Here is a 16,457-nt window from a genome sequence, read left to right on the forward strand (position 1 = left end):
AACAAAGGTTGACGCCAAGAATGGCTACTATGCTTGGTAGAATGGATGCAAAGACTTGGGTATTTTCTGCATATTAATATGATCTTTCATTACCCATAACTAATTATGCATAAGGAGTCTTTCTACTAAAAACCAAAATAAAATCTTACCATTCTTATGGCTAGAGGAGCCCAACTAACACCACCATAAGACCATGCTAGCATATATAGCGTAAAAGAAAAACTTTTTCAGATCAAATAACGAAGATTCATAATCTTCTCTAGGAAACGTTTTTTTTCAACGAAGTCCATACCAATTCCTTCGCTGAGGTTGCCGAGCGGTAATATGGTTGAATCAACCTTGGTCTTACACCCACAATAGACCTCATCCAAGTTCTGAATTGTGTATATTTTTTCCACTCAAACACATCACCAAGATCAAATAAGGCGAAGTATTTCTTCACAAAAGTCCAATTAGCCCTATATTTTAAGTTATGGCCACCGCGTGAGACAAATTGTCCGACCTTTGTAAGTTTGCCATTGGAGTCCTTCAAGTAGTATTCAGCTCCACTTTCAGTTAAAATCCTACAACGGTGGATGCAAACACTGTCCATACAGTGCCGGCAAGTAAAGGCCAAACAATACTAACTTTTGCACAGGTATTAATGCTGCCAAAGATAGGTAATTCACAAAGACTTTAAAGATTACAAAACATGATCATAGCTTACCAAAGCTGGATATAAACACCGACTCCTGGGCTAAACTAAACTGGACCATACATAGATATCAACTTTAGGCCCTTAGGTACTATCCACATACCATCAAGCAAGTACAAAAACCACCTTATTCCGTAACTCATCCAGTACTAATTTATTATATATAACGTGACTACTGTAAGTTTTAATGCTGCACTTGCTATCGACATTTTAATGCTACACATGCTATCGACCTATACATATTGGTTAGAAAACAAGCAAATGGTTCTACCAACCCAGCAGATGCAATATAGGCATAACCAGCGCATGGCTTATATAATTTTTTTTTTTTTAAGGGAAATATTATAGCATAGTTGAGCCAAACTTCTTGATAAACAAGTTTCAAACTTCCTACATGTTTCAGTAATTTTTTCGAACATCTTGTTATTGTATTAGCAGATTGGACCGTATAGGGGATGTATACAAAGCATAGGAACATGAGAACATAGGAAATACACACCAACAATTCCAAAGCTCACATTAACTCTGCATCATTAAGCTTTTCCTCTCTTACACCCCCGAATAACGTCCAACACCTAACCTATCTTCCTTTCAGCACCGCGTTATATCATAAAGTTTAAACAATAATATACCCTAACACTATGACCACACAACAAAAACAAGGAAGTCCGTAGTCCAAAAGCATGAACATCGCAAATTGCTTTTTGGACCTTGGTTTATCAAAGCTAATTATAAGTATGCAACTAACTAAAAGTCATAATTTCCCTGAATCCATTCTATACAATATAATGTTTTTCACATTTGCAGTCCCATTTACTTCATCTTAGTAAGTTAGTCTGACCATTTACTCCATCTTAGTAGGTTTCTCTCACAAAATACGTAGTAGCAGCTCAGAAGCCAACTCCTCGGAGAGGAAAAGTTCGACATACCCCGCAAAAAACTCGAATCAGGGCAACTCCTTAGCTCACTATGCCTACATAAATATAAACAGATCCACGATCAGACAACAGAAACCCAAGCCATAATTCACAAGGTAAGGCACATAGCATAATTGATCAGCAATGGACACACATAATACAAAAATTTGGATCACGAGCTAAGCTCTCTAACCAAAATGTGGAGCACGGCATGACAAACCCAAACCAAGATCGTAAATCTACTTCTATATTTATTCCAACAATCCGCCGCTGATACAGTAAGTGATCACATCGAACAAGCTGAAAGTACCTACCAAATGCAATGGATGACGAGAGAGAGAGAGAGAGAGAGAGAGAGAGAGAGAGATTAAACGGATGATAGGAGGATTTGTGGGATTTGGCTTTCAAAGAAATCTTTGGAGTGTCCTTTTCACCAAAGATGGCTAACTCATAACAGGTTTGTAACTTCCACCCCACAATTGCTAAAAATCTCCATATGCCATTTCCAGGTAGGAGCTAACAATGCAACACATCAAAATCAGAAAGAATGCACATACACCTGGAAAGAAAGCCGCAATGACCTCACACATGATTATGAACTATAGTTTTTGGCTATTAAAATATATATCAAGACAAACAAAGCTTCATAGTTCCTCAATATGGGAGATAGAAACTCAATATTCAATAACCAATTACTTCTGTTGGATACCTTCCCGAATTAATTAACCTCCATGGGGATATCTATATCGTTATCATGAAGGAAGCCTTCAAAACAAATGCTAATTTACAAGAAGGATTTTATGAAATCAACCGACCTGCTCAACAACTTCCTCAAGTTCATGTCCCAGCTTATTCAGAGCATCATTATAAGCATCTCGAATCAATGCTCGTCCTTGGAAAAACTCCATGGACAAGTACTATGTTTGCTTCGGATCGGATGCGTGAGAACGAAGATAGTTTGCATTCCATTGCTGCAAAAGCAAGTGTCAGACAAAACACTTCCACCATTATAAGCTGCAGTATTTGAATCACTACACGCAATCTAGCTTTGGTACTAATTCTCCTCTTTTCCAAACTAAGACTCTGTTTAGATTTCACAAAGTTAAGAATCATATCTCTGCCTTCTTAAATATTTTCTTCTCCACCTCCCACATTCCGCATGACTGTGTAGTACGTGTAGCGTCAGTCCCCAAACTAAATTTTCTAGAATCAATTATTGTACTTATAGTAAGTTCTATAATCAATATTCCACATCTATTCAATCCACATATTTTTAAAAACCATGTATTCAGATGACCTCACATCCATATTAGCAAAGAAGTGAAATGCTAGGCTAGATACAGTTCATCAAACACAGGACATGACATTCATAGAACTACTAAATCTTACTTTTATCAAACTATCACGAAGACTCTCTGTTGTCGCATAGAATACTTGTTCAGGCTCAAACTTGAAAGGAGAAAAATGAGGACTGTATTGGGCATGGTAACTGATGTTGGAAGCTATCTCTGCCAGTTCTTCGGCCATCGAGTGCGCAACAGCCGGAATTTTGGCAGATTTACCAGAAAGACCAGACTTTGTATTACCATTAGCATCTTGCTTAATTTTTGTAGATTTGGAGTGCATTGGAACTACGCGCGACAAGTGACTGAAAAGGAAAGGAAAATCTCAAGTACACATTCTTTTAAGGTTTTAGCAGGACTAGTACCTTATCTACTGTAGTTGGTCATGCCTATCTACCTCCGGAATTCACCACCGAAGGAAGCCTCTGTGATGTTGACATCAGCAGAATGATTGAACTCCACATTTTTGGCCATGAGGTTAAACAGTATTTGACACGGTGAATAGCTTGTACTCGGGACTATCCATTCTCTGGCAATGATTTTAGTGAACTGTTTCTTTTTAATATTCCTTCTGTACTGTCAGTTCTTTGGCAAGGTTGCCATGGCCTCCAAAAGTGCGTATCTTAATTCCAGCTATATGGAACAGAGCAAACTACAAATGGTTGCATTAACATACATTGTTGATTTGGGAAAAGCATACGCATAGCACCCAAGTCTACATTCACCCAAATGTAGCAAGCATAAATAGGCACTTGATTTTCAAAATCAAATACCCAAAAGCAAAGAGTGCTAGAGGTGCATGGAGTATCTGAGCTTCTTCTTGCTTCTAAGTCAAAGTTATGTCTCACTGGTTGCAGTGAGGGTCATTTTAACGGTCATGGACTTGAGGCTGGATTAATTTCCGAAATTTAGACTTGATACTGATATTGTTGAACAAATTATAAGAAGAATAGTTGAAGTGTATATTCGTTGATAATATTGACCTTGGATTTGGAACTAAGAATCCCGGGTTTTCTATCTGATGTGTGTTAAGCACCTGCAGTTTGTGTATTCAAACTTTGCAATTAGTTTATTCCAGAGCAGTTTCATCTATGGTATAGCAGAGTTTATTAAGTCAGTTTAGATTACATGTGTGCAATGAAACAAGAAGAGGGATGAGAACTACGCCCAAAACCCAAACAAGTGTAATGAAGAAACCCACCTATTATAATGAAAATTATTACCAAGACACTGATTATAGAGATAATCCAATTCAAATACGATGTTCTCTTTGTACCAGTCATTGCTATAGTGTTAAGTTATAGTGTTACCAACTGGACTGGTACTTCCAAAATGGAAAAGGAAATTACAGTGAATCAACTGCAAAAGCCCCCGCAAACTGAATTTAAAAATTAGCCAAAAAACCCCAAAAACCAAAAAAACAATTTCAGCCATCCATGAAATCTTACCTAAACTCTGCAATTTGTTATGGGTTTCAGGAACTCTCAGGAATCCAGTATTTGTTTCATTTTGGAAGCCATTTGAAACAGGAACTTCAAAGCCCAAAGGAAAATATCAAAACACAATCGATGGTCAAGAATAAGAATATCAGAAAAAAAACCACAAATGCCACAACCATAATGAAACACAAGGCAAGGCAACACATTAGCAACAAATAAAAAGAACCAACATTGCAATTGTATTTAGTAAAACCCATTCTCAATAGATAACCACAAAGCCTCCAAAAACTTACAAATTTTTAGCAGATAAACCAAAACCCTTAAAACCAAAAAGCCCTATCGAAAAGAAGAGGAAATTAAACGAACGTTATAGAATAAAACCTGGGTAAATCCGTGTTTGGGCAGCCTTGGCGTCAATCTTTACGGAGGTTACGCCTCTTCTTTGGTGCTCAAAAGTGACACCATGGAAAAATAACTTCTGTAAAAAAAGGACAATCAATATGATTAGTAAACAAAGGGATGACTTTTTTTAAGACGAAGAACAAACAAATCCACCAATGAATTTTGAGACCATTGACGAGCGATCTAAGACGAAAACCCTAGAAAGAGAATAGTGGAGAGAGAGAAAAGAAAAGCAACAGAATTAGGGTTTTGAAATTGCATATAAAGATCCATACCAGTAAGATGAGAGAGGCTTTAGGCGCTCTGGTTTCACTGATCAAAGCTAGGTGCTTGCTACTACGGTATCCACCGATTCTCAAGTTTCTCAGTACCTTCAACAATGCTAACTGGTTCTACTCTGCCTAACATCGGTAGCGAGGGTGGATCCAATACGACATGCCGGCATGAACGGAATAGTCAGGCAAAATCGATTGAGAAAATAGTCTCCTCTGTGTGTGAGAGAAAGGGCTTCATCCCTCAAAGCAAAAGAAGAAATTGTGCCTTTTGCTTCATGAACGCCAATTGTACAAGAGAAGGTAGAAAAGAAGGAAAATTTTGGCTTTTGCTTCTTGAGTAAGGAAAGCCCTACATTACGTGGTGCCCTAAAATCTGGACTGTTATTGAAATGACAACAATATCCCTCAACAACAAAAACCAGACAACATCCTCAGAAGGGGTATTTTTGGTAGTCCAGCCCAAAAACAAGCGAAGGACAAGCCATGGCAAAAACTTGTCCAATTCTCTAATATATACTTCGAATGGATATAAGTACATTGTATTAGTGGTGTTGCTAGCTCTAAGAGGTGCATACTGCACTGTAGAAATGCTAGAATGCTACCTTTATAAAACTTATTACGTTGATAAACTACTCATTTCCATACTATGCATTTGTTAAGAAAAGCATTGGGTGGATTGCTATTCTATTCCAATTACAATCTGCAGTATTTGATGAAATATAATTGCAAGTTTACTTTCCAAGGGTATGAAGAGAAGTATGGAACTTATTACCTCGATCTCCTTCCCCTTGCTTGTATGTATCTCATGACTATGTTGTTCTGGCTGCCTTAGTTGAAGATGGATTGGCGCACATGATCGAATCCTCTCCAATGCTGAAATCAAACAACTGGTTGTTTCCATTCCATGCCATTACATCCCTTGTGCCGTTAACCTGAGGCAAGAGCATTGTTCCTGGTGAGGAAACTAATTTCACATTTTATGCACTAGCGATTGTAGCAATTATAGAACACGATTGTTGTCCAACCTGTTACCTTTCTATACAAACTAAAAAATTCTGTTAATCAAGGTTGGATGGGCAGATAACACTAGTACCCTATCTTGCTGTCTTCCCCTATACCCAGCTGAGAGGTTCCACCATATAGAAGAGAACTAAGAAACTATCCATTGTTTCTTCTTGAGAATTCATTCCACCTATATCTGTTCTATTGTTTGGCGTACTTGAAAAATTCAAAGGTATTCAGGTCTGATTTTGTTCATGCAAATGCAAGTAGCCGGCAGTCTTAACAGTTGGGCTTCATTGTATCTTGAAGACCATCACCCATTGTACCCAACGATCATGAAAATCCATTTTCTTCAAAAAAAGCCCTCAAATAAAAAATGAAAAGAAAAAAAAAACAGCATCTCCTCAACTGGGTCACCCTCTCGCACAATTACTTGTTTGCAGATGGTCGCAACATTGCATCTATTAGTTGTTCGTCCATCTTTACAAACATGGGCACCATGTGAACATTCCAGAATAATGGAAGAGATTCAATCCATGTGCTAGTAATAACCAAAATGCGGAAAGAATCACCCAAACCATTTGACCCCTCATATACACGAGAGAGAGAGAGAGAGAGACACAGAGAGGGAGAGAGAGCTCATAACCACAAATATCAAATAAGAAATAGGCAAAGAGAACTCACTTTCATGAGCAGGAGGGCCAAACAGAGATGCCGCTTTACATCACGAAAGATTGCAGATCAAATTTGTTCATCAATGCCTATAGTTTCCTGCCACTTGAACTGTTTGTAAGCTGCTCCCTCAGATTCCCAGGGAGCAAACTATGCGCCATCCACTGTTCTGGATCTCGCCTTTTGACTCTCTCTTCCTCCAATCTTATCTTATTGTCGTACTGCAGATATGTCAGTCTTGAAGAAAATGAACTATATCGGATTCAATCCTAAATACACGAGCCATAGTAGGCTAGTAGCATTTAGGCTGTGAAACTATGCCTGCCACAGCTTTTTTAACAAGCACTCAGTTAATCCCAAATGTAAATCAATTCGACTGTAGACAGTTACTTGACTGCTGTTTTTTGGTCTATGAAAAAAATGATACAGCTCCATGCATATAACATGAACAGAATCAGAAAGGGAGTAGTATTCAGTTATTTTGATACTGTTTACAAAATGCACATACTCTACCGAGCCATTGCCATTCCTATACAGCATGGTGGATAGAATATTTCTCTACGGCCAGGACAATGTTGATGGAAATTTCCTGGAGGCTGGAGCCAATCTAATAATCAATTGGCTTTGATAAATGATGCCAAAACAAAAGCACTTCATCAGCATTAGAAGAATAGGTGATTTGCATTGGAAGATTAGGTGATTGCGTAACGATCCGCGCTAGCTGACATGCTAACCCTTGGCCAAACCACATGCCTCAAAAGGTTAACCTCGAGTTATAGTGTTATACAATAGTTGCTCTCGCAGTCCCATATATATAACTGATGTTTCACATGAGTCACGGATGTCAGACAACTTGCCCCAAATGGGCTCTCACAATCTCCCCACCTTAAGATGCAACATCCTCGTTGCATTGGCCTAGCAACCTTTCCGTGGTAGCCATGGTGTGGCACTTAGTTCGTACCAGACCCTAGAGGTGGCCCCAACCATGTAGACCATGGTTATGCTCTGATACCAATTGTGACAACCTGACCCAATTGTCAATGGACTTGAACCCAAGATCTGTCAAAACCAAAGCTCTGATATCATATTAGAACACCAACTCTCCCAAAGGCTTAAGCTACTAGGAAATAGGACCAAGAACGTATATCAAGCTATCCAACAACACCAATGTACAAGATACAATTACATCTAGACCAAGAACACTAAAAACTTGACACTGGACAACAATGAATCTCTGAACCTTTACAATCCTGCAAAAGGTTAGTCCAACAACATCCAAAGCACAATCCAAATTCCTACATGAAGAAAGCTCCAAAAATGGTGCGGCAATAATATCAAGATAGACATGTACGCTCCAAAACATATGCCAACCACCAACTAATCAATCATGATATAGATGCAACCATAGATAAAACATAAGGATCCATGCAAAAGTCCCACAGCTTGCCAACAAAATATCTACATAACACATAAACAAAGAAATTGTTCCAACTACATAAACCTAAACTCTCTTACCAACGACAAACAAAAGACACACACTACGCTCTCCCCCTTTTTGTCGTGGGACGAAGACCGTCTTCTTGTAAAATTCTCTTGCATTGCATTGTCATCTGGCTTGAGGTCTATCTAGTAACTTTTTTTTAACAGAGTCAATCTAGTAACTCGGCTTTGTCTTCCTCATTTTCTTTCTGGATGCGTTGCTTCTGAGGAGGCTAAGTGAACTTCACTTAGCCTCTGTACGTGGACAGCATAGCCAGTGTCACCTATGCCAAAAGAACACATCCCGATGACCCTTCCCTTTCCATCAAATAAAGGTCCACCAGATGCGCCCGAAAGAATGTTTACATTATTAAGCTGAATCAGGTGCAGGTCGTCATCGAATTTTGCAGCTTGAATTTGTATGTCTCCAGCAGCCAAACTAGATAACGACACTTGTCCCATCAAGAAGCTAAATTCAAGACCAAGCGGGTTTGAGATGGAAAAAACTTCCATTCCCATGCTTATGTTCTCTTTCCTTCCAAACATGCAAAAATCGAATTCTCGATCCACTTTTTTGAGTTGCAGTACGGCTACATCTGAACCTGGTTCATCGTACAACACCGTAGCTTCCCTAAGCACATCTGGTTCTTCCGCATTGGCAATAAATAATAATCGTCCATCCTTGATAACACCCTGAACAAGATGAGAACAGGTCATGATATGACCATCCTTAGTGATTATGAACCCGGAACCCATATCTGCATCTTCGAGCTTCTCAAATTTGTTACCATCCCGTATACGATCGGCCTTAACAACATGTACCGAAACTGCAGCCCTCTTCATTTTCTCGTAGAAATGTTGCCTCTTTCGTTGCGGGAGGCAACTTTTTCCAGCCTCGATAAATTCATTCTCGAAATTGATTTCCATTTTTTGAGGTGATTTAGGGCGAGAAAGAAACGTTCAGCAGCAGCAGCAGTAGGATTAGAAAATCTATCAGGAATGCCCAAACTGACTAGAAAATCCAACAACTAATTATGCAACGCAAACTCGCGAGGGAAGAGAGAGAGAGAGAGAGAGAGAGAGAGAGAGAGAGACTCATCTTTCGTGTTTCCGGAAGTTGGGCGTTTGGCTTTCCCGGTGTAAACAATGTTCTCCTTGCATCTCAAAGTCTCACACAAGCTCAGGCTTTGGGATTGGGTAGAACAAATTAGGGTTTGGACTTTGGATTCTATTCCTCGTGCGGGCCCTACTGCGACAAAACGGCATTTACCCCCTAGCACTTTCGATTTATACAGTCGTACTCTTTCAATTTGAGTCAACTGGCAATCAACCCCCTACCATCATCTGCCGTTTAAAATAGGAGTAACAGAATTGAGGGCATTTGTGGGATTTCGCCTTCTCTCTTTTACCATGTGCACTTTGCGCCTATGCACTTTAAGAATTTTAATTACTATTTTGAATAATTTTAGCATTTGATATTAGTAATTATTAATAATTTATTATTTTTTATTGAGTATTTTAATGGAAACCCACTTTCTTTTTTCTTTTTTTGTCAATCGAAAGCGCTCCTCACGGGACCTGAACTCTTGCCTCCACTAAGAGAGTCTTTGGGCAATACAGAGCCTTTGGCAACACACTTCTTTACTAACCCAGCTAAAGAAAAAAACTTATTACGTTTTGTTTCTTTTTTTTTCCTCTATATGTTTTTTTTTTTTTTTGTTTCTCTCAATAAATTGCAAACATAATGTTGACTGTTGTTATGTCTTGATTTGTGGTCTGGAACAATAACATATAGTACCTTAGTGACCTTTTTTTTTTAGCGATCATTTTTTACCTTTTGGTGAACAATAGGTACTTTTCATATTGCTCCCGTCAAGACAAACCAAAAAAGTAAAAAAAATATTGACCAATTGCATGTTTCTGCTTGAAAGATGAAAATATGCAACTTAAGCGATGAATTTTTTAATTATTTTATCTTTAATGAAATTTATTTAGATTTTTTAGTGAAACCAAACATATCCAATTGTCATTGAATTAGGCAGTTTAAAAGTAAGCAGAAAAAATCTAAATTTTAAGAAGCACAATGAAAAAAAAAGTTTACAACAATTTTTCTTACTCCTTTTTCCCCTATATGTAATCTTCAACTAAAAAAAATGACAGTTATACAATTATAAATAAATATACTGTACACATGTATACGCACACAAATGGGTGACAGAATAAAATAGGAATATACGTAGGAATTAAAGTTATCATTTTAGGAAAATAGATTTAATACCATAAATGAATAAACTTAATTGCAACTAATTATTAAAATAATGTCAAAGGGTAATGTAGGTAAATACATACTACTTTTTTTTTATTAATTAATACAATAAAAAAGAGAGAAATGAGAGACACACATCATTCGACTTGAGCAATTTCTTGTGGGCTTATCAGGAAAGAGCAAGGGATATTTTAGGTGGACGTCATCTTTTACCATTAAACTACGCCAACGGCAGTTTTAGAGTTCACTCATATACCAAAGGATATCTTCTCAATCAAGTGAAATACTTTTGTAAAATCGGTCTCACCGCAACGGCCACGTCTATAATGCCAACCATGAACCACGTCCTCGAGTAACTGCCATAGCCTTCCTTTTCAAAATCGATAAATCAAACCAGACCAAACCTAGCCTTAAGTTTCAATCATTTAGGGTCGGCTACATGAATCATTTTCCTCCATTGAGCTCTGTCAAAAGCCATTTGTTCACACAAACCTACTATACTCATATCGTTGCGTACTACAGCATCTAATGTCAATTTAGGTCTACCCCTCTCTGCAGCATTGCTACCCAAAGCTATCATATCTGCTCTCTTAACTACTTCATCTCCTGGTCTACGGTAGACATGCTCAAACCATCTTAGCCTATTTTCCCTCAACTTCTCTTTTATGGGTTCTACACCTACCATCTCACGAACCGTTTTATTTCTAATCATGTCTCTTCTAGTCTTACCACACATCCACCTCACATATTCTCATTTCTGCTACACTCATCTTATTCACCTGTTGTTTCTTAATAGGCCAGCATTCTGTCCCGTAATGCGTCGCCGATCTAATGGCAGTTCCATAGAATTTTTCCTTCAATTTTATAGGTACCCTCTTGACACACAGTACACCAGTAGCGTTCCTCCACTTGAGCCACCCCACTTGAATCCTATGAGTCACATCATCGGCAATCTCTCCATCTCTACTAATGAGTGATCCTAAGTATCTAAAATGATCACTCTTAGGAATCTCCTGGTCTTGGATCATCACTCTTTCCTCGTGAGCACTGCTGGTACCACTAAACTTGCACACCATATACTCAGTTTTACTCCTACTTATTCGAAAACCCTTTGACTCTAATGCTTCCCTCCAAATTTCTAGTTTCGTATTAACACCTCTAGCGATTTCATCTACAAGGACAATGTCATCTGCAAATATCATACACCATGAGATATCCTCCTGAAATTGTCTAGTCAATTCATCCATAACTAAGGCAAAAAGGTACGGGCTCAGGGTTGACCCTTGATGTAATCCTACAGAGATTGGGAATTCACTCGTTTCCCCTACTGGTGATCGAATGGTAATGACGACACCTTCGTACATGTCTCTAATCACCTCGATACACCCTTTGGTCACTCCTTTTCTCTCCAGAACCCACCATATGATGTCTCTAGGCACCCTATCATAAGCCTTTTCTAAGTCTATGAAAATCATATGGAGATCCTTCTCCTTTGCTTTATGTTTTTCTACCATTCTCCTTAATAAGTAGATAGCTTCCATGATTGATCTTCTAGTCATGAACCCAAACTGTTTCTCTGACACCGTAGTCACCATCCTCAAGTGATGCTCAATAACTCTTTCCCACAACTTCATCGTATGACTCATCAATTTAATACCTCTATAGTTGTTGCAATTTTGGATATCTCTTTTATTCTTATAGATAGGTACTAGAGTGCTCCTTCTCCATTCGACGGACATCTTTCTTGTCATAATAATCTTGTTAAACAACTTCGTCAACCAAGTCACCCACAGGTCACCTAGACTTTTCCACACTTCAATAGGGATACCATCTGATCCTAAGGCCTTACCCCGTTTCATCTTTTTCAAAGCTTTGGCCACTTCGAACTTTTGTATTCTTAGATAAAATTCATATTCTATATTCTCGCCAGGTACATACTCTTCCTACCCACCAAAGCCTCCTTCATGTTTCTCATTTAACAACTTCTCAAAATACGACTTCCATCTATCCCTGATCGCCTCGTCTTTTACCAACACCACCGAATCAATATCTTTTATACACTTACCTTGAGAAACGTCTTTAGCTCTCCTTTCTCACAACTTGGCAAGTTTATAAATAATATTTTCTCCATCTTTACTATCGAGTCTAGCGTAGAAATTCTCATAGGCTTTCAACTTAGCATCCCTAACAACTTTCTTAGCTTCCTTGCTAGCTTGTTTATAACCCTGAAAATTTTTCTCATTCTGGTCCTTTTGCCACTTTTTAAAGCACTCCTTTTTGGCTTTTACCTTGGTTTGAACCTCGTCATTCCACCACCATGTCTCCTTAGAAATTGGACCTTTTCCCTTCGACTCCCTGAGAACTTCTCTCGATATTCTTCTAATACCGTCAGCTATGGTATTCCATATATTGTCACTATCTCCTTCCACTCTCCACTGTACTTCTTGAGACTTTCTTTCCTTGAATACCTCTAGTTTCTTCTCTCTTAGGCCCCACCATTTTAGTTTGTGGGCATCTAGTTTCCTTCCTCCTTCTAATATTTCCCTTAAGACTAATATCTAACACCAAAAGTCTATGTTGTGCCACTAAACACTCTCCGGGAATAACCTTACAATCCTTACATGTCAAGCGGTCCGCACCTCTAGCGAGAAAGTAGTCAATTTGGCTTCTATTGGCTCTGCTCTTAAAGGTAATTAAATGTTCTTCTCGCTTCCTATAGAGGGTATTTCCCACTATAATGTCAAAAGCTACTGCAAAATCTAAAATCCTCCGACCACCTTCGTTAAGGTCACCAAAACCAAAGCCACCATGCACCTTCTCATACCCTTGCCTATACACTCCCACATGGCCATTGAAATCGCCTCCTATAAATAGATTTTCCCCAAAAAGTATATTTTGAACCACGTCATCCATCTGCTCCCAGAATTGCTCTTTAGTGAGATCATCCAAACCTACTTGGGTTGCGCAAGCACTAATAATATTAACTATGCTCCCTCCGATCACAAGCTTAACTAAAATAATCCGATCTCATTTTCTCGTGACTGTAACTACCGAATCTTTTAGGTATTTATCTACTATGATACCTACTCCATTTCTATGTCTATTCTTACCCGTATAGTAGAGCTTATAACCTGTGTTCTTTATTTCCCTAGCTTTCTCCCCTACCCACTTAGTTTCCCGAAGACAAGCTATACTAATCTTCCTCATAAGCATGGTGTCAACTAGCTCCCTAGTCTTACCCGTTAATGACCCTATATTCCAAGTTACTAAACGAATCCTATAATTCTGGGCTAGCTTCTTTACCCGTGCTCGTCCAGGTACACACGGGAACCCTTGCTCATTTATCACCACACCCAGGTGCTGGTGTGGCGCCCCTTGCTCATTTTTCCAAGCACCCGAAGGCAGGCACAACACGTCACTTAAAGGGAACGCCCTAGCATGTTTCCTTTTCAAAATCAATGGTAAAACTAATTTCCAGACTTCTTCCTAATGGAGAAAAAGTTCTTCAATCTCCTAAAACTACACTATTCCCTCCCTCAGTCCTCCTTCTGGTTCCGTAGGAGAGTAACCGACCCTCTTCTCCTGCTAACCCTTTTGTTCTCCAGCAAATGAAGAATTCTCCGATGATTCTTTCTAAGTGATTATCAGTTATGCATTTGAAATTTTGAATTGTTCAATAATGAAAGGTGTTTTGATAGATTTTCTTCGATCACATGCACAAGCATTGTGTGTCCCCACCTCCCAAACTCTAAATTCCACACCGACTGTAAACACCATGGTACTTCAAGGAAGACGGGGAAAAGAAAGAAAAAATCTAAATTCCACACCGACAGACGACGGTAGAAAAAACACTATCAAAATTCGGCTTGCACAAGCATCGCGTATATCCCGACCTCTAGTTTACTGTAAAAGATCCCCAATAGCATTACGATGATCGTGTCATTTCCGTATCAAAAATAATTAATAAAACGAAACAATTACTACTACTCAAATGAACAGTGGTAAATATTCCGAGTATCGCTCCACAGGGATTATAAGGCTGAGTTACAGTTTTTTCAATTAATTTCTATCTTAATCCAAGAAAAATATAATTGATTGATAGTTTCCTAAAATTATTAAATAGTAATTAAAGTGTAGAAAAGAGTTGAAGGGAAAAAGCTCTAGGGTTTCGAATCCACTCTTCCCCCTCGTAACATAAATATGTTTCGATTACAGGTTAACTATTCGAATCAATTCGGATACCGTAGGATTGCAAGCCCTAGCGATATCTCCTAAAGATAATTTATGAATCACTAATCAGTATAGACTATCTCCGTCTAGCACGAATCGTCTTATTAGCACAAACCATCTCTAATCAGTCTCTAATCAAGTACGGATCGTCTCATCGGCACGACTCGTCTTACATAGTATAATCCATCTAACCAGTTATCACAAAACAATTAAAACCGTTGTACGAGCGTGCATAAAACCTAGGAATTCATACATAAGATTTGATGGAAAGAATTAATCTTATAAATAAATCTTTGTTCATACAACCATAATCCGAATAATAAAACCTAAATCAAAATATAAAAAGTGTTACTCAGAGTTTGAGCTTCATCTACACCCTAGAAAATGATTTAGCTAGCCATCGAAGTGGAAGAGATCAAAGTTCTTGTCTTCTGTTCTTTGGACATGACCGTCGTCGTCCTATTTCCAAACCCCGTTCCGCAGCTCTCTGCCGAAGTCAGTCAATTTCCATCATATAGGGTTTCAATTATTAATTACATATAGGCCCTTGAACTTCGTGCTTTAATAAATTAGCAATTCAACTTTGAAGCTCTTTACACTTTGACCCCAAACTTCCGTTAAACTCTTCGTTTTATCCAATATATTGGACAACGAGCTCGAACAACCTACTAATAAAATAAAAGCAAAATAAATATCAAGTAACAAATATAGATGACTAACAAGTGTAGTTTGAAGGGCCAAAATATGAATATTTCGGCACTTATCAAGGACATTTTTCGTCACTTACTAATCAACCATGTTGTTGGATTACAATTTTGTTTACGCATCTTAAAAGCAGAGACCACCTTTTTTTATATATAGTATAGTAAATTGGTGGAAAGAGTAATCAGTACATATTTTCGCATAGGTGGAATTTACTTTTTGATAGAATCCACACTATCTCCATTATTGAGAGGTGATTAATGTTCATAATTGCACTCGTTGTAATCGAGTGCTATGGACCGGTGATACTGCAATATATACCACAGGTGGAATTTACTTTTTGGTAGAATCCATGCCATCTCCACTATTGAGAGGTGATTAATGTTCATAACTGCACTCAATGTAATCGAGTGTTGTGAACCGGTGATACCGCAATATATACCATTACGCTCTGTTTGAATTTTAGATTGTGCAAAGAAAAATAAAAGGCATAAGAATTTGAAAAACCTTCTCACGTTTGAATGTTTGATTGCAAGAGATAATAGAGTTAAAAATAAACAATGAAAGGAAAAAGAGGACAGAAAAGTGCGATGAACAATCATTCATCATCAGGATTTCTGCTGTTCAAAAAATATATATATATATCATTCATTCTTCATCCTTATCTTGCTTCCTATCACAATATTTGAAAATCATTCACCTTTTCCTTCAGTTTCCTTTGCAAAATCTGAGATCCGAATTCCAAACAAAGGTTACCTTTTCAAGAAAACGAAGATTATCTCAAGTATCTCCTCCAATCTCCGTTTCCGTCACCAAAACTCTAATACTGCCTAAACCTATTTAATTCCGCAAATATAAATTTTGATGTGTGAAAACCTGTAATTGCAGTGTGTATTGTGATAGCCAGCTATCTGTACTTAAACAGATACAAACAGATTGAGAGCACTGCAGCCAAATCGGAATCGGTAGAGGTAGAGCATCTCCAATGACAAACGATTGAAGATCCTCATAGACGATAGTAATACGCATGCACTGC

At 38.2% G+C, this 16,457-nt stretch overlaps 1 protein-coding gene, 1 long non-coding RNA gene and 1 pseudogene across 4 annotated transcripts; all 3 read right to left on the reverse strand.

Annotated features, from left to right (window-relative positions):
• Window positions 1–1,189: 1,189 nt before the first annotated feature.
• Window positions 1,190–6,450, reverse strand: LOC131333469 (uncharacterized). 3 transcript variants are annotated; one of them, XR_009201805.1, is made up of 5 exons: window positions 5,071–6,450; window positions 4,775–4,871; window positions 4,403–4,486; window positions 2,427–2,582; window positions 1,190–1,667 (listed from the first exon to the last, which is right to left on the reverse strand). It is a non-coding gene; the product is annotated as an uncharacterized LOC131333469 (long non-coding RNA). The 3 variants fall into 3 exon arrangements; XR_009201804.1 differs by lacking the exon at window positions 2,427–2,582 and having other exon boundaries at window positions 5,071–6,446; XR_009201803.1 differs by lacking the exons at window positions 2,427–2,582; window positions 4,403–4,486 and having other exon boundaries at window positions 5,071–6,437.
• Window positions 6,451–8,129: 1,679 nt separating this feature from the next.
• LOC131331936 (uncharacterized) lies at window positions 8,130–9,150 on the reverse strand. The gene is made up of 3 exons (XM_058365906.1): window positions 8,485–9,150; window positions 8,318–8,370; window positions 8,130–8,202 (listed from the first exon to the last, which is right to left on the reverse strand). The coding sequence occupies exons 1-3, from the start codon at window positions 9,148–9,150 to the stop codon at window positions 8,130–8,132; spliced, it is 792 nt and encodes a 263-aa protein (XP_058221889.1).
• A 1,587-nt stretch (window positions 9,151–10,737) lies between these two features.
• Window positions 10,738–16,431, reverse strand: LOC131331937 (uncharacterized; annotated as a pseudogene).
• Window positions 16,432–16,457: the final 26 nt, after the last annotated feature.

Source organism: Rhododendron vialii, chromosome 7a (assembly GCF_030253575.1).
Source record: "Rhododendron vialii isolate Sample 1 chromosome 7a, ASM3025357v1".
Lineage (NCBI taxonomy): Eukaryota > Viridiplantae > Streptophyta > Magnoliopsida > Ericales > Ericaceae > Rhododendron > Rhododendron vialii.